Below are 23,015 nucleotides of genomic sequence, written 5' to 3' on the forward strand. Positions count from 1 at the left end.
ACTGTCAAGAGGAATAGTCACCAATGCATGCTAAATAAACAACACATAAAACAATCTTCTTGTTTTTATAATTTTTTTGTTTTTTTTTAATTTAATTTTTTAATTTAAATGTCTTGTGTATTAGAACCTCAGTTTCTGAAAGAACCATCTGTTCTTGCCACTCTTGTATCTGAAAAAGAAAAAGTAATGTCACATTAACACCTGTGTCCACAAACTTTCAAAATCTTTTTCAATTTTATCTGGTACACAAAAGAAGAAAAAAATACCCCACCAAACAGGAGAAGTTCAGTTGTGAACACTATAAATAGCTGCCTAAACCAAGTAATTGCTAAAAACATGCTGAACATGTTTTCCTCAAGACAAATTTTAAAAATATCTTTTTCAATATATTTAAATGATACATAACTCCGGAATGTTTTTTTTTTTACTTGTTTCCTATTACATGCTGGAAAAATATAGGGTAGGTAGGTAGAAAAAACATTTTATTTTGGAAAATAATTTTATTTATGGATATTAAATAAAGGTGTTGACTACCGGTATCCAAAATAACCTCTGCATGTATAGAAATGCATTATGCAAACCAACAATACCATTCATCAGTGTTTTCCCTAGAAATGAAGTAAGGCATGGTAAAGTGACGTTTTGGGGGCATATTTTATGTGCAGTTTTAAATACAAGGGCTTTTTTTTCCATTATACAATTTTCAAAAGGACAAAAACCGTTATGGCCATTTTATTTTCTATATCTATTTCATAACTTAATTAAAAAAAGGAAATATGTAGTACTATCCACATAGGTGTGTTTAAAGGCTTCTTTTTACATGGGCAACTTATAAATTTATAAAAGGCAAGGCATTTTGATTTTGAGGGCAACATGGTGCTAACCTATCTGTACATACAAAAGACCCCTTGCTGTTTAATAATAGGCAGAAGGTTTACTCTCATACTAACACTTAACTTCTGTACTGGTCCAGGACAGACTTGGTTGAACCTTAATTGGATAGAAACCAGTAAATAAGTTATAACAATTTCTTTTAATGAAAACTGAAAAGAAGGGTTCTATATTTATCTGCCAACAATAACATTTAAAAAAAAAATGTTATGAATATTATCTTTCCTAGTGTGTCTAAGAAATGGTAGACTTGGTTTGAAGCAATCAATTGGTCCAATGAATAGAAATGCAGTACAAATGCTCAGGATGCTCAAACGAATGTTGAAAAGTAAAGTTTGTTTTATTTAACTAGAGCACATTGATTTTTATCTTTAATATCATCGGCTATTGGACGTCAAACACGTCATTCTGAAACTGTTTTTAGCGGAAACCCGCGAAGTTCCCAGTGACCACTTACAAAAAATAACGAAACGCATCGAGATCTTACTGACATATTGAATCATTTGATTTGGCAGTAAACTCCATCAGTAACGGTAAACATTCCCTCCCCTAGTTTATCAGAAGGTCACTAAATTTCTACAAAGACAGTTTGTCGCTGGAGTAAATCATTACATATAGTTATTATTATTATTATTATTATTAATCGGAACACCTCATTACGCTAAATGTAGAGTAAATCAGAAAAGATCGCATATATTCATGAAAACAATTTTCCGACTCTTCGCCCGATATCTCACGAAAGTTATCGAACATCAATTTGAAGGGAAGTAACTCCATCAATCAATTGTTAGAAGAAAACATTTCGTGGCTAAGGTCGCCAATGAAACTAAATTTGCGACAGTAAAACCACCGATATACATCCGCAAATTGGAAAACACAATAGGGTTATTCCCTAAATGACACCAAATTAGTGTTTGTGATAGTTTTGGAATGTTTTCGTGGAAATCGTTGTTATATTAAAAGAACATTTTTGGATATACAAAAAAAGTTTTAGGGTCGGCAGGTTCAAATTAGGGTCGGTCGGGTAACCGGAAACAAACAATATTTTATGATACGCCTAAGTATGAAAAAAAGATTTTAGTCAATCATTGGCTGTTGGGAAATAGGCAGAGACCAGTTTACTTATAAAAAAAAACAGTGAAGAGAATTGTAGTATTAAAATAACAAGTATATCAGCACACCCGATAACCCACAATTAACAGAAATGAAAGGAATGTTTATTTAAAGAACACCTCAGCACATTTAAAACTGCAGTAGTTGGGTGTCTAACATGGCAATTTCACATTTGATCTATAGAAAGAGAAGACACCCACTGCCGTCGTATCAGCAACTTTTATCAATAAACCAGTAAGGATCTGTTGAACACAATTTCTCAGAACAGAATACATCACAGCTGTTGATGTACCATCCATGGGATACAGGTTGAAACAGAAAAACTCAGGTCTACAGCAGGTGATTGATCCGACGACCTAAGTGTGATCACTTATGGGTGTATACTACCAAATCAAATCCCATAGACAACAATAGTAACACATGTGGCTAAAACTCCTACCTGCAACGTATCAATCAACATAAACACCACGGATATAAATATTACCACCCTTCACACTTAAAAGTGAATCAGAAAAAAATCGGGGGTCTACGACTACCCTAGTTCCGCACAAAATTAGAGTACTTTTTTTTTACAGGTACCCCCCCCCCCCCCCCCCCCCCCCCCCCCCCATATACATGTTTCAGGCACAAGGCTACTTGACACATTGGTACTAGATGAAATAAAATTGAATATTTTTTTTACCCAGATGAAATTATTATTTTTTACAACCAACACACTCACATTTATAACTAATCACAGGACTTGTGGTGTTCACTTCTCTATCAAAAGTTGGGTGCACCTCGAACTTTGACCCAGCCGGAAGTTATTTGGTGTAGTACTACCTATATTATTCCACTTCACATCACTGTGATGAAAACATGTCTCACCTTTCCTCAAACTTGGCCTTCACTTCTCTCCTCGCCTTCTTCTTTAGAGCTGGGTCTCTGAACGCATCTTTGTTTACCAAGTTCTTTTCCAGGTTCACATCAACAGAGTATCTGTACGATAAAATAAGATGCTTTAAAAACACTCAGAACAATCAACATTACTATACCTTAAAACACACACACCACACACCATTTGTTTTAAGATACCATTAGGGCATACTGGTCAACTAATCAATCATGTTACTGAATGTCAAACATTGGATTTCGATAACAGTCTTTTTGGGAAACCTATATTTTCCAATATTGCCAACAGCTTTTGGCCTGGTATGCATATTCAACGATATATAATGCACATTACTGCTTAATATCAACAAGTATAATCTTATATTTAATTAGTAAAATGGTTAAATGTGACAATTATTATATAACGGGAGCAGCCATTTTGTACCATCCCAGTGAATACGCCCTCTCGTGAGCCAGTGGGTAAGTAATACTTAACGTGTCACGTCAGGAATAAGTCTTAGAACTGAAGAAACAAGTGTACCTGATTTTTGCAGATGCACCGCAATGTTCTGCAATAATATCCATCCCAGTAAGCCAGCAGTAAGTATATATTATTTTTCAATACAAAATAAACCACCTTTGTCAAAGTGGCTACACAACAATTCGAAAGAAATGTTTTATTCAACGACGCACTTAACACATTTTATTTACGGTTATATGGTGTCAGACATATGGTTAAGGACCACACAGATTTTGAGAGGAAACCCACTGTCGCCACTACATGGGCTACTCTTTCTGATTAGCAGCAAGGGATCTTTTATTTGCGCTTCCCACAGGCAGGATAGCACAAACCATGGCCTTTGTTGAACCAGTTATGGATCACTGGTCAGTGCAAGTGGTTTACACCTACCCATTGAGCCTTGTGGAGCACTCACTCAGGGTTTGGAGTCGATATCTGGATTAAAAATCCCATGCCTCAACTGGAATCCGAACCCAGTACCTACCAGCCTGTAGACCGATGGCCAGTACACAACAATTCGAAATAACTGTACCATGTTTTGTCCATGCATTAACCTACGTACTGAAATGAGACGGTATTTTCTTAGTTAATTTGTATTTTCTGTTAGTTGCCTCTACCTGCGATTCCTGATTGGCATATGTGTATTTGATAGTTAATCAGACGAGCCAAGTAATTACCGCTGTCTAGACACAAAAATACATACCAGTATTGTGTAATAACCTGTCGCCCCTAAAATGGTAATGGACATGGTTTATTACTGTAATTAGTCCTGTAAAACTATTTCCACATCTAAAATCACAGAAATGACCAATTACGTAGTCCCAAAGAAAAGAAAATTATCACTTGGGTATCGTGGGTGGTTGGTTTTGCTCCAACGTAGCACACCAATAGGCCCAATAGTGTACATTTTTCCTTTGGATTATTTAACAGAGAAAAATACTATAACCCCATTTTGTTCTGTTAATGCAACTTGAAATACATTTAGTTAAATAGTTTATTATATGTGACCGTCTATGGGAAAACCCGGCCAAAGTCGCCAATAGGAATTCGCGCACAATGCCATTTTAAGTAATTAACACAAAAATAGTCCCTTTTTTTTTAATCAAATAAATAATACAAAACATTATCTTTTCTTTCTGTTTGCAAAAAATATAAGGGCTACGAACATTCTGAAAGGCTTAAAACAAGTTTTTTTGTAGTCATTATCACTAATTAGTAATCAGAATTTCGCTAAAACAAAGGCAGAAAATGTATTTTGTTTTATTTTTTTCTTCACCAAGATTGCGCATGTATACTACTTAATTTGGCATGCTTCGGTTCAGGAACTATTTGGTTACCACAAAATTACGATACAGGTGTATTACTACATCGCTGTGACATGCTTTTCAATGTTTTAACATCACACTGAACTTTGCCATTTTTGGTTTGCGACTTTGGCCGGGTGAATGTTATGGTTACAAGTTTCGATGATACGACATATTATTACTTGATTCAACGATATACTATAAAGGATTCATCTAATATTAATTGTAATGAACAGTTTTAAACAAAATCCTAGTAGGTTTTCGATGTGAAATATTGTTTTTGTTGGAATTAGATGTGACCCAGAAATGACAAAAATATCGGTCAAACAAAGATGGTGTCGCGAAAAAACAATGCTGAAGTTACCCATTTCTTAAACCAAAGGTGCTAAATTTGCAGGGAATTGACACAGAGGATGCCTTGACTACTTTGGTGGAAGAATACTTCATAGGCAAAGAAAATTACTCAGAAGGAATTTCATCTGATGACGAATTATTTTCCGGTAAGCTGTTTATTTTTAGAGTAGGGAATCCTCGTCTGTCCGTGAACCGTGGCATTAACGGGATATGGCTTCTATGCACGCGCATTGTAATCGCATGGTCAATTTGAAGTATTAATAGTTTACCGTATTCAATTTACTACAGAAATCGAGCAATAGAATGTATAAAACCTTACCAGTTTAATTTGTACATAGATGAAATATGCACAGTCGAATGTTGACATTTTTAATGGTACCCCTAAAACAGTGGCATTTTTTTTTTTTTTACAACAGTGATGTGTGGCACATGACTTCATCAAAACTATCTCTGCCGTAAACTCATGCTTATCTAGGTTTGTTTAGCATGTTATTCATCAATTAATATAGTGACATGAACTATCGAATAATGACCCCTTTCAAAACTCACCAAATTTCAATTTGGCATTATTTTAAAATAAATAACATAAACACAGAATTTGCGTTTAGCAAACATTCATTTGTTTCAGGTCACTGGGATCAGTCTTTGGAAAAGTTTACGGAACGACTTTCTCCCACTCCCTTACCTGCATATCGTATTTACGTTACAATGTAAGGGTTGCAGACGTTTCGTCCCCCAGTCAGATCGCCCCAATGTGCCTGTTCGCCCCCGGTTATTTGTTAGTTCGCCCCCCTTTTATACAAGTGTTGTCAGTTAATAAAGCTGAAAAATATTATTGGAGTGCGCACTGTTGTAGAATGACTGCTTCCATGTTATGTTAGCACAAAATATTTTATTATTGTCTCTTTTTTGACAAAATTGGAAGACGGGATAAAAGCGACATTATTTTTTAAATAACATTAACACAAAAACCTGCTTGTGAAATTGGTTATTGGAAAGCCAGGTTGTGCATTTTCAGAGGCATTTTCCTCCTGTCAATTTCGAGCCTTGTCGAATTTATTACCTCAAAGGAAAATTACATATAACATCTTTGACTGACCTACATTCAAGATGTGAATTATAAAGCCTAATGTCAATATTACAAATGGTGTTGAGGCAAAGTTACAAATATTTTGAGGTGAACCGACATGTGGGGCGAACTTCCTTGGCTTTGGGGGAAAACATCTGGTACCCTTGAACAATCTAGAATTTATTAAAAATGTAGTTATGATTTAACTTGACTTAGGACACAATACATGTATGTATTAATGGAAAGAAGTGATTGTAGCTTTAATGATAATAAGCACCTCCCTACTTTTTAATTGTTTTAGATGATGATGGAAAAGATGAAGGGGAATTCACTTTCATTGAACCCGTGTTGGACATTGCATGTAATGCAGAAAAAGAGAATGAAGAGATATTTAGCCCCAATGCTGGTAAAGTGGACAAAAAGCTTTCAGGACATTTTGTTTGCAAATGCAAATTACTAAATGGTGGACCATGCTCAAAGCATTTTGACCAGCAGAAACTAATTGATATTCGCACAGACCATCTGGCCATGGATTCGGATTTGTGCATCTTAAGCCAGATTTCTGCCCACATCCATTGTGGCGAGACTACTGCCAAGTCCAAGCAGCAAGTTCAAACATTACGCACTAAATCAAGGATGGATTACATGTTAGAATCAAAAAAGATTTGTCGTGATAGTACTGATACTTTCATGTTCATACATGCAGTTTTCAAAGAGCGGCTGTGTTCACTCACTCAGCATTATTTGGAAAATGGACTCACTGCACGCACACATGGCAATGCATATAAAACTCCCCAAAAAGCTTTTTGTATTGATGACATTCAGAGGGTTGTGACATTTGTAAAAAATTTGCTGAACAGAATGCCATTTTGCTTCCGGGCAGAATACCAGGTTACAAGCTTGATGATTTGAAACTACTGCCATCATCTGTTAGCAAAGCAACAATACATCGCCTGTATGAAGAATCATGCTCAAGTTTCGGAGTTCGGGTGGTAGGAATCAAATCCTTCTGTGTGTTTTGGAAGCAGTATGTTCCGAACATTTTACCAATGAAACCCATGTCAGACTTGTGCTGGACATGCCAGAAAAAGAGCAATCTTTTAATTAAAGCTGCAAATCTGCCATTAGAGTTGAAGACTGCTGCTGTAAAATCTGCTGAGGAACATCTCTTCCGAGCCACCCAGGAGCGATCACTCTATAAAAGTAAAGTGAAAAGCTGTAAAGATGTCTTCACAATGGAGGGCATCACAGACCTGGAAGCTCCTGGAAATGTCGTTGCTGATTGTTCTCGCACATTCGAGGTATGTATAGTGAGATCATTTTAAGATAATATAATTTTTTAATGTTCACCTGATGAGCAAGGTTACCAGTTAGGGCCTCAATTTCACCAAATCAATTTGGATTGGTGATAAATGTAGGGTTTTTTGTGAGGTGGAATTATGTGCCTCATTCAGTTTTCAACCAGTGATTAATAAATGTGTCACCATTTTGCAATCTGCTCCAGTGCAACTACTTTATGTTAAGAAATAATTATAACCAAATAAAACTTTATTCAGTCATTTGGTATCATTAGGGTGATTTTAAAATACTGGTGCATTAATGTAATTATTTTTCTTCCTGTCCTCTCCATACCACCCCCCTTTCTTTTATGATTATTGGAAAATTGGTTTATAGATACTTGTGATTTTACAGTTTCAAAACACTGGTATAGTATTTTAAGGTGTGTATTTTTAATATAAATTGAATTACTGAACTAGTACATAATTATTTATTTTGTATTTGTCTCTTTCAGGCACACTACAGCTTTGATTTTGCTCAACAGATCCACTATCCATACAACCCCATGCAGCCCGGACCAATTTTTTTCAAAACCCCTAGGATAATTGGTGTTTTGGGGATGATGACAGAAGGACTGGCCAAAATGGTACTCTTTCTTTTGGATGAGGCATCGTCAACAGGTAAAGGGGCAAACTGTCATCAGCCTTCTGAATTTCTTTTTCGAGAATTATGGATTGAAAGAAACAGTGTGCCACTTACATGCCGACAACTGTTCAGGCCAAAATAAAAATAATGCAATGATGCATTATCTAGCTTGGCGGGTGATTACGGGAAAGCATAAGAAGATTACTTTGTCCTTCCTTCTTGCCGGCCATACCAAGTTCGGCCCAGATTGGTGTTTTGGACTGTTTAAGAAAAAACTAAAGTCATCGAAAGTGGATTGTTTAAAGGATGTTGAAACTGTGGCCAAATAGTCATCCCCAGCAGGCGTCATTGTTCCACAGCTGTGAGGTGATGAAGGTGGTCGAGTGTTTACTCCAATGTACTCTTTCTTCTTTCCTGGCATATTTAGAAAAATGCCTGCTATAAAAAACATACACCACGTGGAGTTTTAACCCGATGGGAGAATTTTGTGCAAAGACTTTGCTGATAGTGAGACGGTGGAGCATAACATTTTAAAAGTTCAGCCATCCGAAGTACCGCGTGAACTACCACCCCAAATATTTCCATCTGGACGGTCTGTTGATCGGAAAAACTATCTGTTTAAGGAAATTCGCCCTTTTGTGGCAGAACAATTTCAGGATCTAGTGTGCCCTAGACCTAGAACGGACATGGATGATGTATCTGAGGCAGTGCGTGGCCTGGTCGTCCTCTCAAAAAAGCAAAGGGACTTGCTGCTAGGAAATGAATATTCTGACACTCGATGACTGCGAAAACTATTCATTTTATTTTGTATATATGTTTTAAGACGTAATATAGTGTTAATATAAAATAATTTTGCCAACCCTGTGTTATAGTTATTTTTATAGCAGACAGAATAAGCTTTCTTTTGGTATATTACAATATCTTGTAACAATTCTGGATTTTGAAATATGTGCTTTACAAGTTCTATCTTTAAATCATAAATTCTCAAAATGGCCGCGTTCGGATCCTTGGAGATATGGTCTTTAAAATGTAATATTTCTTTTATTATTAAAGGCAGAATAAAATCCTTTGGCCAGTACATTTCTAACATAATACTAATGGGGAAAAACATAAAAATAATAGTTTTTAATTCTTTGTACTTTGGCTGGGTTTTTGCATAGACGGTCATATGTTATCATGTCATTTGTTGTTTTACAAGTTAGGTTCATCAAAGAAAAGGGCCTTGTCGTAAATTACTGCTTTTGTTTACACTGTACATACAGGAATTAGTAGGAGCCGACGTCACTTCGCCCCAAGCTAGAGTACCGGATGCCTCGAAAACAAAAGAAAATGGCTGTCCCCAGTTAGCAGGAATAATTAAGGTTTTTTTATTAACTCTAAAATTTCATGTTTTTCATTTGTTAAAGTGTCAGTATGTGTTGGTGGTCTGGGTATGCATCTTTCCAACACGCAAGGCTCATATTTGAGTTTACTCTCCCTTTTAATCCATGTCAATTTTAATTTGTATAATTACAACAATATTATATTGCCCTGTAAACTGACGGACTAATGGCAATCCTGGCATTGTAGTAAGTGTTTCCTCCAATACTAGTTTAGCACCCCCGAGAGTTACCAATAGGTAATGTACAGAGTGAACCAACAAATCAAAATGATTTTTTTAAAACTAAAATATGGGAGTTGGTACATGACAGGGCTAGATCTGGCACTCGCCAAATTTTAAAAACAATAGGCAAAATAATATCATGAAATAACTGATAATTTGTTAGAAAACTAATTTTCTGAAGATTAAAAGTGAATTTGCCGACATTTTCTGCCCAACCAGAGCATGCTATTGTACGTCCTTTAAAATAAAATCTGGTATCTAAAAAGTACTGACCGTGTGGGCATGAGATGATTGTAGTTGTAGACACGCAGGAAGGTCTTGATCTTAGATCGGTTCTTGATCTTCTTCTTGCCCATCCTTCTCGTCACCTTGCGGGGATACCGCTCAATTCCAGCGACTAGGGCATGGCTGTAGGATTTATCCTGCGTTCCTTCATCATAGTTCTGAAAAAACATAACGTCGTCATGTGAAAACTCGACAAAACCAATCCCAGGGATGTGAGGGGCTGAAACAAAAAAGCTTACTGGGGTGGATGACAATTGTTGTTTGCAACCCCTGGAACTGCCAAAAATTGCATTCAATGCTAACAAATCTAAACTGGTTATATTTTATAATATAAGGCATCATAAACTTGAAACGGTGAAAACATGCAATTAAGCCGTGTGTGGTCATCAGTTTTGAACATCATGTTTTGGGGTGGGTTTTTTTTTTTAGACGAAATGGAAAATCGCATTTCCGCGTAGCTCTCCCATCCCTGCAATTCAGATTCTGGATTTCACAGAAATTGTTTACAGTAGTGCATTAACAAGAACAGAACTAAAAGTCTGTAAACCATTATTGTACAACATAATTCACCATTAGGATGATCACCAAAAGCGTGTTTACTTTTAAGTAATTCTATGCTAGTCTGGTAATTTTAGCAAATATTATTTCTGTCAAATTAGACAAGGTTAATTTTTTTGTGTATTTATGAAAACAATTGAAACGAACATTCGACTTGCCTAGTCTTAAACATTCCACAACATTGATACCTCACAAAGAAGAAGCTGTACTTATTTATTTTTTTAACCATATTTAAAGAAAAATGCTAAATATAACCATCAGCTTTAACTGTAACCAAACAGGATGTGAGCGATTTCAATTGCCGAATCCTAACCACAACATAATTATCTGTCATGCAGGATGTGTGTGGTTAGGATACAGTGATTGAAGTCAACGATTTCTAAAATAATCATGATACAGCTTAATTGTTTTAAATATACATTACCTTGACAATAATGGCCTTGCGTCCCGCAAATCGGCCACCCAAGACCAGCACCACCTTCCCCGATTTCATAAACTTGCCCATGGCTAAAAATAAACACATACACATTATAATCAACATGAATGTTAATTCTCAGCTACATTCATTTAATTAAATTAATGCCAGAAAACACTAATTATTACCTTTATTTTAACATGACGACACATTATCAACTACTTATTATCAACTACTTAATATTATTATGTTTTTAAGGAAGGAAATGGTTTATTTCACAACGCACTCAACACATTTTATTTACAGCTATATAGCGTCTGACATATCGTTCAGACCCACACAGATACTGAGGGAGGAAACCCGCTGTCACCACTTCATGGGCTACTCATTTTGATTAGCAGCAAGGGATCTTTTATATGCACCATCCCATAGACAGGATAGCACATACCACAGCCTTTGATATACCAGCAGTGTTTCTGCCATAGGGTAAAACTAAATTAATTACTCTTATCACTACTGTATGATTTTCTTAACACTAACCCATTTCATTCTGGGGGATGCCCACCATACCCCGTTGACTGTGGTTGCATTGAATTCCATAGTACCATACCCAAAAGTTTCTTTCTAGCAGAAACACTGACCAGTCATGGTGCACTGGCTGGAGGGAGAAATAGCCCAATGGGCCCACTGAATGGGATCGATCCCTAACTGACCCCACTTCACCACTGGGTTACGTCTCGGCCCCCACCTTAAAATTTTATTATCATAAGTAGTAATATTTTGTATCAAAATAGTACGATTAGAACAGTGTATAATTTGGAACTTTCCCGAATGAATACACACATGAGAAAATGTTACAAAATGTACTGATAATGTTCACTTCTACTTTTTAAATTCTAAATTAAGGTCTATAGTACTGGAGGTTTTTAAACGTTTTTCAAAATACTAACAAAACTATGTATTATGCTGCAAACGAGCGTGTTCATAATTACTGCTTCAACTACTGAACTTCCTAGTTAAACGTTTAGTGTCTGATACACTAAAGAGCTTGCATTTCTAACTTATAGATTTAACTATCCAAACGACATTCACCTTTTGAATTTAGAAGAAAAATGTCGAAGAAATGTTTGTTTGTACTCCGGTTCAATGACAATGAATGAACCATGCACTTTATAAGATGACTGATCGGTACAAAACTGGCGATACTTATTTTAATACTTTTTTGCACAATTTTAATTGAGAAGTTGACTAATTCATAATTGAATTTTTTTCCCAGACAGACGATAAAATAGCAAAATATAAATTTTTAGTGGAGGCGTACAACATAACATAACTTAAATTATAATGGCAGACAGCAGAAAACTGTATATAGCCCAAAGTTGATATCATTGACATCATTACAGTCTTGTGGAAACTGTCATTGTAATGGGTTTTTATCCACGATTTGTTTCTGGACAAAAATTGGGGGAAATCAAATGGTAATTAAAGGTAGGAGAATTAATTTATCGTAGTTGTTAACAATTTGGTCCGGACTTCAAAACGTAACCATATCACCTATAACAACTTCACTGAGATCTTCTAGGATAAAAAGAATGTATTTTGTCAGCGTCTTACATTTAAAAAAAACTACATTCCCTGGAATATTTTTATTATTTAAGCATATAGAACAGAAAATCCAATTATGTTTGGTGCATATATGACGCCGCACTCCGCATTAGTTTCACTAGGCTAGCTTATCCAGATTAAAAACAAAGCCAGTATTTTGAAAGTGGAACACTTTTGACGGGCTCGTACCAATCTCGGTTTTCTTTGGCTTGTCACAAGTATAGAATTCCCCAACAAGAGATCATGTGAGATTTCGCAATTTTTGAACAAATTTAACTGTCTTGATTGAGGGGTCTTCTCATATCTCCAAAACATTTATATCCATAGAGGTATGGTACAACGCCTTTCCAGGGGCCGGTGAGTGGGGGATTTGCCGTGAAATTTTGACAGTGGCCATACACGTTACATGAAAGGGGGTGTTACTAATTACGTAATGCTCTAGGGGTAGAGGACGAGGGTACCGTGTTCGATTTATGTAACATTTTTCAAGACTATGTTAGTTTTATTCATTACTTAGACCTAAAAAGGTGTTTTTTGGAAATACGCGTTCAGTCTAGGATCGATCCCCATCGGCGGGTATACAAAGACCATGGTATGTGATATCCTGTCTGTGGGATGGTACACTTAAACGATCCCTTGCTAAAAAAAAATGTAGTGGGTTTCCAAGGCGTGTGTGCAGGGATTTCAGCGGGGTTAGGGTTATAGACTGTGTTGAGCGAAGTTTATATGGGGCCATGCTCCCCCCAAAAATAAATTTCAATTTTTTTTAAGCTTGACCTCCAATACCCTCCCCGTGCACATGCACCCGATTCCTCTCTAAGATTATATGTCAAAATTACCAAATGTTAGACATCCAACAGCAGATGGAAGGAAGGACTGGATATGTTTTATTTAACGACGCACTCAACACATTTTATTTACGGTTGTATGGGGTCGGATGATTATTAAATCGATATGCTTTATCTTTGATGTCGTTAAACACCCTCCCCCAACCAACTTTACCCTTTCCAAACAAAATAATATTTATTTGAATTTGTCGATTTTAACACGTAAAATTAAGAAGTGAAAATGTTCATTGTCTAGTATATTTTATTTTTAAAATATATACATGATTAATGTGTTACTAGTATACAAACTAAACTTTGAAAATTCTACTAACACTTTATAAAATATCAATTCTGAAATAGGAAGGTACGACTGTTGATAATACATTGTCAAGATCAAACCGGTTACTAAAGACTAGTACCGTATCCTCAACCGAACGTTCTTTGTACAGCGCAAGATTTCTCTTAATTTTTTGAGACGAACCCTACAATTTGAAATCGGCAAACGCATGTGTTAACTGAAACTGACAACAGGCTGTCGTTTGTGCTTTGCCGAGCTATGGCGGCGAATCAAGCGTATACGTTTGACGATATCCATTCATAGCGAACACACACGACTTTTTTAAAAGTGCATTTGAGCTTGTATTTCACATTTGTATATGATGTTATAACATGGTAACCAGAGAATGCAACTTTAATATGATACAGGGCTAGCTCTGGCACTTGCCAAATTCACCAATTGCAAATTTTGAAAGCAGTTGGCGAATTTTATTTTGGCAAAATAATTGTATGTAATAATCGACATTTTTTAGTAAATAACTAATAATTTCTGTCATTTTTTAAGTTTAATAGACAAATTGGGTAATTGTTTTGCTCACCCAGAGCTAGCCCTGTGATGTCATGACGACTGCCTATACTATAACGCGTCACAACATTATTAGACTGTCACATCCACCACTCTTTGGGAGTATTCCATAAAAAAAAAATAGGAGCCTACATCAGGGTTCTCGCGGACCCGAGACTTCGGGTCCCCAACGCAGCGATCAAGGATGGGACGCACCATATTGCATACACATGCGTCCCTGCGGACGCAGTATATTTTTTATTTCTATTTAACTTCAATACAATTTTTTTTTTAAACATCTAAATTTACTGTAAAGTAAATCGGCAACATTCATAAAAATTCTTGGAAATTAGTGCTAATTGGTACAATCAGTTGGTCACTCCAGAAAGCTGCCCTCATCAACGCACCCACTTCGTGAAAATTAACTCAACCACGTGATCCAGATTTACAACATTAACCGGTATGACAAAACATGACTAATAAAAAGTAAAACTTGTTGTCTCTAGTAATCAAACATTTAATATAAAAAATGCAACATGTCTTAAACTGTATTTCATTTTATTTAATCACGTTTTCTAGCTTTACGACAATCAGCTGACAGTACACTACTGAATAGTAGACTGGCCACGTGGATATGCAAACAGCGCTTATTCACACCGTGAGGCAGATCAACTGAAGAAAACTAGTTGAAAATGTTTGGTTCTAAAAATCGCAGATACAGGGCTAGAAATGAAAAAAAAAGAGTTACATACACCATTAAAATTCTGCATGCACCAAAAATAAGGTAAATCCTGTTAACAATGAGGAAAATACTATTTAACTCGATAAGATCTGTTGGTATAATATAAATTAGCCTACAGAATTCGACGAGAAGTTGCGACTGAAATAATCACTGGCTGACTTCGAGTCAACTACGCAAGTAACGCACCCGCACGTTCGCAATCATCTGATCAAGTGCCCATATCTGAGGTCGAAAATGTTCAAGGCAGTTACGGTACTTTGTAATGATCACAGATCTGGCGGAGTTCAATTTGTCAGTGACGACAACAACTGTGTTATGCGCATGGATACCCTGAAGTCGGTCTCGACCACCTTTCCTAATACCGTTCACGGATATAACAGAGATATTGCCGGCAATTTTCGCAAATATATTTCACGGAAATGACCGAAAGGGCGGCGAACAGATTACGAAATGCATACACAAAATTCAACAACTTGAGTCTGAATCTGGTAGACAACAGGATACTAGTATACGCAATACACAGTACTTGAAAAATATTAGCATGCACCGCGTGTAACCCAGTTTTAAAAGTTAAATGCACACGCAAAAATCAGCATGCACCGGTGCATGTACTAACACTGCATTTCGAGCTCTGCAATAGAAAAAAAAAAAAATCTTTCACAATTTTTTTTTGCCAAACCGAAAATTCTTTCGCAATATTTTTTCCCCTACATTACTAGTTGAATATATACGAGTTACCTGGTATTTGTTTTATCATACATTTTAATAATTAAAATAATGTATCATTCCAGCATTCAGGCTTAGTGATAGTACATGTACTATTAGCATACATCATACATGCTGGAACGTTCGGAAGTCTTTTTTTATTTTATTATGTCAGGCTTCAAAATTCACGGCTCCACAGCATTTGCCATACTGCCTTTGCTGTGATGCCTCAAAAATACCTGTTACTTTACGGCTATGAATAACCGTGCCCTTTTTATTACCTGCTGTGGTGCCCCTTTTGTGTATGTTTTTTTTTTTTAAACTTGTATAACCCTAACTTTTATTTTAAAACATTAAACATGCACGAATTCGATGTTCCTCGGTAGTATACAGTTTCTCGGTCATGTATTATAATTGCACATCGAATGTAACAAATGATAAATTACAGTTGAAACATACAGCGTTACGGAAAAAAAACACCCACCGTAAATTGCCGAAAGTTTTAACGTCATACATTTACGGGAAAAAACGTAAATAGCCGAAAAAGAATCCCGGGGCAATTTATGTTTTTTCAAAATAGGCTAAACCATGCCTAGAAGAAAAAGAAGACTAAAGAAGACAAAAATTGCCAAAACATTTTCATTATTTCAGGTAAAACTTGTTATTATTATTATTATTAGCTATTTAAATGTCAGCTGCGTTCAACCAGACCACCATGTGGAAAAACGTCCGCTAGACTGGTTTATGCGCTTCATAATAAACCAAATGGCCATGCTGAGAACAAATCAAATAGTTCACGAACGTTAGACAAACGTTTGTTGGCTGAACTTGGGGCTGTTGTTATCGATATTCTTCATGACAAATTTTGAAACTATATAATAAAAAAGTCTGTCTATCATTCTATAAAAAATGTTTTTTGCTATTAATTTTAGTTTTGTTTGACGTAACAAGAAAAGTAAAAGTGTATTGGAAATAACAAAACAATACTAATTCTGTGTGCAATTTACAAATCAATCGGCTTAGAAATTAATAACTTGTAGTAAATTTCATAGTAATAAAAAAGGCGTTCCCTGTGGGACGGACTTATAGTTTTAATGTTTATTAGCTTATTGAATGGACCTATGCTAAAACCACCCAAATTAATTTATTCCCAAAATAACTGAAACACTGAAATGAATGTGAACTGTTTAATGTTTGTGGTTATTCTTGAATATTCCGTTTATTTAATTATTACCCATGCTCAGCAGTTGATAGGCCTATACATCACTGGCATGGGCGTATGACCAGGGGAGGAGGGGCCCAATTCCCCCTCCCCCTCCCCAAATTCGGACAAAACAGTGGGTATAATTCGGGCAAATTATATCTGGGTAAAATTTCGGGCAAATCAACCCCTCCAGCCCCCTTAAATCAGAGTCCCCATACACCCATGATCACTGGCGTAGGAAGCGGGGAAGGGGGTACTTTGTAGCAGCATCGATGGTTTATATATTAATTTTATACGTGTGTCTGTGTGCCCACCCACCCTACTTTTTGGTATCTTCCTAGAGGCTACACCCGTGTATATCAACAAATTCTGGGTACTAGGCCTAAGCAGTAGCCAACAACAAAAATTGTACGCCTTCTTCAAATAACCTTCACCTTTGCATGCGAAAAAAAACCGCGTGGACTTGTAGTTGTAGTCTGCATGGTATCGAGAAATCCTCGATTTTTTTTGTTAAGATCGCGCGTTGTTGTTTTTGGAAAATAAACCTACAATGTATGAGATGACTGGAGTTAGGATAATACGATATATTTTCCTCTATAGGTCTACACAGACTACAGATTAGTAGTACAGTATTTAGCAGTTTGTAATAAAAGCTGTTTAATTGCCACACACGTTACCATACTGTCATGCGATCTCGTGTGTGACCAATTACCGTGGTACCTAATAAGAACACATGTTAATGATTCCCATTTCAAACAAATTAGTTATGCTCATATCCATTCAACGTCCAGGTATGTCTAGTCTGGGTCCAGTCTCTAACAACGCCAGTGATCGAGTCCAGGGCACGGCGTAAGAAGGAGCCAAAAAGTGGGGTGGGGTGGGTATATAAAAACCATCACTGCTGCCCCCCCCCCCCCCACCTCCATTTAACACACACACATTAAAAATAATCCATAAATGCTGAAAACATACTTAAGAAAATAGGCCATGGTGTCCTCCGACAATGTTTACGTTTTTGTGGATACGGTCACATGACAGAATGGGATTTCAGACAAGTAAGTGTCTCAATACAAAACGTTACAAACCCTTAAAACCAATAACTTTGCTAAGTCTTACGATATCTGGAGAGGGGATACAACCAGGACAGAACAGTTGGAACATGTTCAGGAGAGGTGAAACGAACGCACCCCAAGTCTGTAAAATTTGTCGTGACGTAGGCATTGTTGTGCTTTGAGCGACATCTACCGGTGACATCAGAATACTAACTTTCAAAATTATTTCAAGCAATTGGGACATGGGGATTCCCATGGTATTTTTCGATATAAAACCTGCTTTTTCACTCCATTTGATAAAAACGTGATCTAAGTGTGTTACAGGTTTGTAGATTAACCAAATTATAATTTATTTTCGCTGGATGGAACTAGGGTGTGCGGCTTTAAGTCTTTAACATAACTGTCCAGCCATTCAAATATAATTTTCTTTCAGTCATACTCCATCTGCTCAGATGGTCCGAAACCAGTGGACTGATCCATTACCTGCTGTAATGAGATGGAACAGCAGCAGTGTTTGTTCAAGGAGACCAGATACGTCATAATCTCTCTCCACCAAAGTTGTCTTTAAGGACACCACAAAAAAAATTTAAAATACTGTTTTGTTTAATGACACACTACAATACTTTGATTTATTGATGAATGACCAATTTAACAGAATTACAGATAAATGTGGGTTTTTTGGTTAAATTGACTTCCTAAAAAAAAGACTGCCTTGGTGCCCTTTGAAAATGTATGAACTTAGCCTTTGTGCCTTTTAGGTTAGCCTTGTAGTTTCATAAAAATAAACTCGAATGTAAATGCACATTGAGTTTATAGGCCCGGCGCCATTTTCCATTAGCAGATACAGAGCCGTTCCGAGCAATTTTGCTCGGAACGGAATTGTGGTCGAAATAGCGACTGACACCACCTTTTCCCACCCTAATCGTGTAGTGTGATCTTTTTCGGGCATATGCAGACTAAGAAATACTTACTTTGAAACGATCTTCACTTTGAATTAAAGGAAAAACGACCGACTGTATGACTTGGGTTTAAAACGCACGGTGCATTATGGGAGGAAAATGAAACTCGGAACAATCTTGTATGTGGAAAAGGATCGGTGAAGTCATTTCTCGTTCCATAATGAATGAAACAAAAACCATAAAACTAAAAATTAATTAAAGTTAATAAAATAAAATAAAAGAACATTTATTAATTAATAGAAATGAAATAAAAATTAATTAAAGTTAATAAAATAAAATAAAATAAATTAAAGTTAATAAAGTAAAATAAAAGAACATTTATTAATTAATAGAAATGAAATAAAAATTAATTAAAGTTAATAAAATAAAATAAAATAAATGAGATTAAAGTAAAATAACATAACATTTATTAATTAATAGAACACACACACACACACATATATATATACATACATATATAGATATAGATATATATGATGTTTTTTTTAAAATTATTATTATTATTTTGTTTTTTTTCTTAACGAAAAACAGTTCATAAATTTCTCTAAAAATAACTAAAACATAAGTACTAAGTTTTAAACTGTTACTTACCTGTCTTTTTTCTGAGTTTTTCTTCTGAAAACGTCGGGGTGGGTGTGTGGGGGTGGCAATGAAACATATTTCTCTCTTGTTTGCCAGTACGTAAAAACGTTACTGTTGCCCCTTGCTCACCACGAGGCGGCCAGAGAGTTGAACAAGATATACCAAATTTGATGTGTGCCTTGTTCAGGATTTTACATAAGTTAAACAGAAATGATTCCTCATTAAAAGGTTCGAGCTGCGCTGTCTTAACATGATGGCAACATTCCTTCAGCTTATTGTTGGTGCACATAATGAAATCGCGTGTAGTATCGGTCACATGTTTGGACATTTGGTGCCCACTTCGAGGTATTCAAACGTCACAGTTCACTCTGGTTCTGCACTCAATATGGTATGCACATTTGTTAATAACATGCCGATTCCAGTGACTGGCACAGAGTTGCGAGGCAATCCTCAACAACTAATTGCCTTGTAGATACGTCAACTTTCGTGGCAACAGTAACGTTTTTACGTACTGGCAAACAAGAGAGAAATATGTTTCATTGCCACCCCCACCCCCACCCCGACGTTTTCAGAAGAAAAACTCAGAAAAAAGACAGGTAAGTAACAGTTTACAACTTAGTACTTATGTTTTAGTTATTTTTAGAGAAATTTATGAACTTTGTTTTGGAAAGTGTACAGCCCGTTCCCCCCATTAGTTATCGATCTAAAGAGGGATTTTTTGATGGGGTATATATAGAAAAGTGGGGCATGGGGCCCTAACCCTAACCCTAAATTATTATAAATGATGGGGGGGAACGGGTGGAGATCTTGCCAAAGATCACACTACACGATTAGGGTGGGAAAAGGTGGTGTCAGTCGCTATTTCGACCACAATTCCGTTCCGAGCAAAATTGCTCGGAACGGCTCTGTATCTGCTAATGAAAAATGGCGCCGGGCCTATAAACTCAATGTGCATTTACATTCGAGTTTATTTTTATGAACTAGTTAGCCTTGGTGCCCTTCATTTCCTAGATTTTTAACACCGTATTTCGAGGCCTGTTATGTGGAATCTACGTCAATGCAGGACAAAATGTATGTGAAATCTAAAGGTAATTATAGGTAGGAGAGTAATTTATCGTAGTTGTTAACACCGTCACCGTGCTTCAGACTTCAGAATCGGTGCACACGAACGCAACTGAACAAGATCATGAGGATGTAAAACACTTTAGAAACTTGGAAACATTTATTTCCGAGCACACCCAAACAAAGTAGAATTGATGGGGACAGTATCGGAGACTTCCAAGATATTTGTATTTAATCGGTTGCTTAAATTTGTTTCTTTTGAGGACCATATTTTAATATTAAACATGTTTCAGTCAGTCGGCGATTGCCCACATTTCTTTTATTAACCAAGGATCAGGTAAATGAAATATCTTTCAAGCCAACAAAATAATAATAAGAATGCTTTAAAAACAGGCATAAGATTATTTAATTAATACATCGGACATGCCGATGCAACACGATTAAAATTGAACAAAAATTCGCACCTCACTTAGCCAGGAAGTTTGTCACAAAAAGAGGCTAAGAGGAAGTAGAATTTTTCGAAGGAAGTTTATTTACATTCCACTGTGCTCCACCTGCCATCTTTCTTCTCTGTTTCTAAATTCATTCCCTTCATTAAGCACCTGTGATGAAAGTAAAGTTTGTTTTATTTAACGACACCACTAGAGCACACGGATTTATTAATCATCGGCTATTAGATGTCAAACATTTGATCATTTTGACATACAGTCTTAGAGAGGAAACCCGCTTCATTTTTTTCCATTAGTAGCAAGGGATCTTTTATATGTACTATGCCTCAGAAAGAATAGTAAATACCACGGCATTTGATATGCCAGTAGTGGTGGACTGGCTAGAGTGATACATAGCCAAATGGGACCACCGACGGGGATCGATCCCAAACCGATCGCGCATGAAGCGAGCTCTGTAGGCTTACCACTGGGCTACGTCCCGCCCCTCCCCTCCTCGCCGTGATGAAAGATAAAACTAATGTTAAAATGCTAAAGGGGCTGTTGAACAATTATGTAATGTAAAATGTGCCTTTTTGTATCTCATTGTAGCGTGTTTTAACGTTTCGAAACCCTCTCTGAAATTACGTTTGTCAGTACTTAATTCCCTAGGCACACACCTCAGGTATCGGGACGGTTTTCCTCAGAATAGTAGGTTATTGATTCAATAGTTAGTGTTCATTGAGAGGTAATTTGATGTAGTGGTATGGCCTTACACCTCTCCATTTAGGCAGTAAAACTGATTGTAGGTGGGAGCCGGTACCACGATGCGAACTAAGTACCTATACCAGTGTTAAGTCTGAAGATACCTCTCTGTGTCGCAAGACTTTAAACTATATGGAGTGACAAACGAAACACAAAGTAAATACAAATACCCTGTACATAATCCACGTAAAATATCACGAATGAAATTAATTGAAACAGAAATTCTCTTTTGTTAACTTGAAATCACACAATCGCAACATTTCACTTTACTTCTGTTTATTTGAAACCGTCTCCTTCTTTTTCTGCGTTCAAGCTATAGTTGATCATACTTTAGATTTAGAGTTTGCTTGTGGAGATAAAAACCGCTATCTCTGTCAAGTCTTCTTTGGAAACCCAAAGTTTAAAAACCAGTGTTGAAAACCGTCTCCTAAATCAACATATTTGATTATAATTATTTATTAACTCCTCCGTAGACCCATTTTCTGGGTTGTTTCTTCATGTCCCAGCGTAGTGCTCCACGACCTGTATGTGCTATTATTATTTTTATGTATTTGTTTACTTTTCTTTTTTTCTTCTTTCCGTTATTAAAAAAAACAAAGAACGAACCCTCCTCAAAAAGACCCCCAAAACAACAACAGCAACATATTCCATATAATTTAATGCATGTAAGATAACTAAACCTGACGTCTGTCATGTCATGTCATAGGGTTTTACGTGCACATTCAGAACAAGCTGTTGTAGCGCACGCCTATCGTGGGCACAAGAGCCGGCCTTGGCCGGCTCCTCCGTCCATGACAGGAAAGGTGGGGAGAGGGGAGAGGAGGGACCGCCCGCACTGGCAGGTGCAAGGGAGCACCAGCAGCCCGATCAAATCGGTAGCATGACGTCTGTGCTATGTGTGTTGATGTCAGCATTAATATGCGGCTCCGAACGTATACGCTGTAAATACATAGCCTAATGGTATGTGTGCACCGATCGAGTCACACCCTGAAACTAATGGCCCTGTCACACTATAGCGTATGAGAGAAACGTATGAACTGCGTATGAAAATTCATAAAATAATTTTCATACGCACAAGAAGCCCTTGAAAATGCAGAATTGTGCGTATACTTACCATATTTAACCTATGCGTAGCGTATGAGTAGCGTATGACCAGCGAATGTCAGGAAATGTTAGCCTATGGCCAGCGTACTCTGCGTATGGCTGGCGTATGACAGCGTATGACCAGCGTATGTCAGCGTGTGACCAGCGTGTGACCAACGTGTGACCAGCGTATGGCCAGCGTACTCTGCGTATATACGTCTATATACGTTGCAGATACGTCAGACATACGTTAGAAGT

At 36.7% G+C, this 23,015-nt stretch overlaps 2 protein-coding genes across 2 annotated transcripts; one reads left to right on the plus strand and one right to left on the minus strand.

The window, feature by feature from the left end:
* Positions 1-59: 59 nt before the first annotated feature.
* On the minus strand, positions 60-21,015 carry LOC121381101 (60S ribosomal protein L27-like). The gene is made up of 5 exons (XM_041510216.1): positions 20,949-21,015; positions 10,915-10,997; positions 9,921-10,090; positions 2,872-2,982; positions 60-169 (listed from the first exon to the last, which is right to left on the minus strand). The coding sequence occupies exons 2-5, from the start codon at positions 10,993-10,995 to the stop codon at positions 121-123; spliced, it is 411 nt and encodes a 136-aa protein (XP_041366150.1). The 5' UTR covers positions 10,996-10,997; positions 20,949-21,015; the 3' UTR covers positions 60-120.
* On the plus strand, positions 3,784-9,329 carry LOC121381100. The gene is made up of 2 exons (XM_041510215.1): positions 3,784-7,422; positions 7,914-9,329. Exons 1-2 carry the CDS (start codon positions 7,171-7,173, stop codon positions 8,184-8,186), a joined length of 525 nt encoding a protein of 174 aa, XP_041366149.1. The 5' UTR covers positions 3,784-7,170; the 3' UTR covers positions 8,187-9,329.
* Positions 21,016-23,015: the final 2,000 nt, after the last annotated feature.

Source organism: Gigantopelta aegis, chromosome 9 (assembly GCF_016097555.1).
Source record: "Gigantopelta aegis isolate Gae_Host chromosome 9, Gae_host_genome, whole genome shotgun sequence".
Lineage (NCBI taxonomy): Eukaryota > Metazoa > Mollusca > Gastropoda > Neomphalida > Peltospiridae > Gigantopelta > Gigantopelta aegis.

Coding starts and splice junctions, on each gene's coding strand:
- LOC121381100 (XM_041510215.1), top strand. CDS start 7,171: ATGAAACCCATGTCAGACTTGTGCTGGACATGCCAGAAAAAGAGCAAT. Junction 7,423..7,913: donor ATTGTTCTCGCACATTCGAG/GTATGTATAGTG, acceptor TGTCTCTTTCAG/GCACACTACAGCTTTGATTT.
- LOC121381101 (XM_041510216.1), bottom strand. CDS start 10,995: ATGGGCAAGTTTATGAAATCGGGGAAGGTGGTGCTGGTCTTGGGTGGC. Junction 10,091..10,914: donor GCAAGGCCATTATTGTCAAG/GTAATGTATATT, acceptor ATGTTTTTTCAG/AACTATGATGAAGGAACGCA. Junction 2,983..9,920: donor AATCATCTCATGCCCACACG/GTCAGTACTTTT, acceptor TTTATCGTACAG/ATACTCTGTTGATGTGAACC.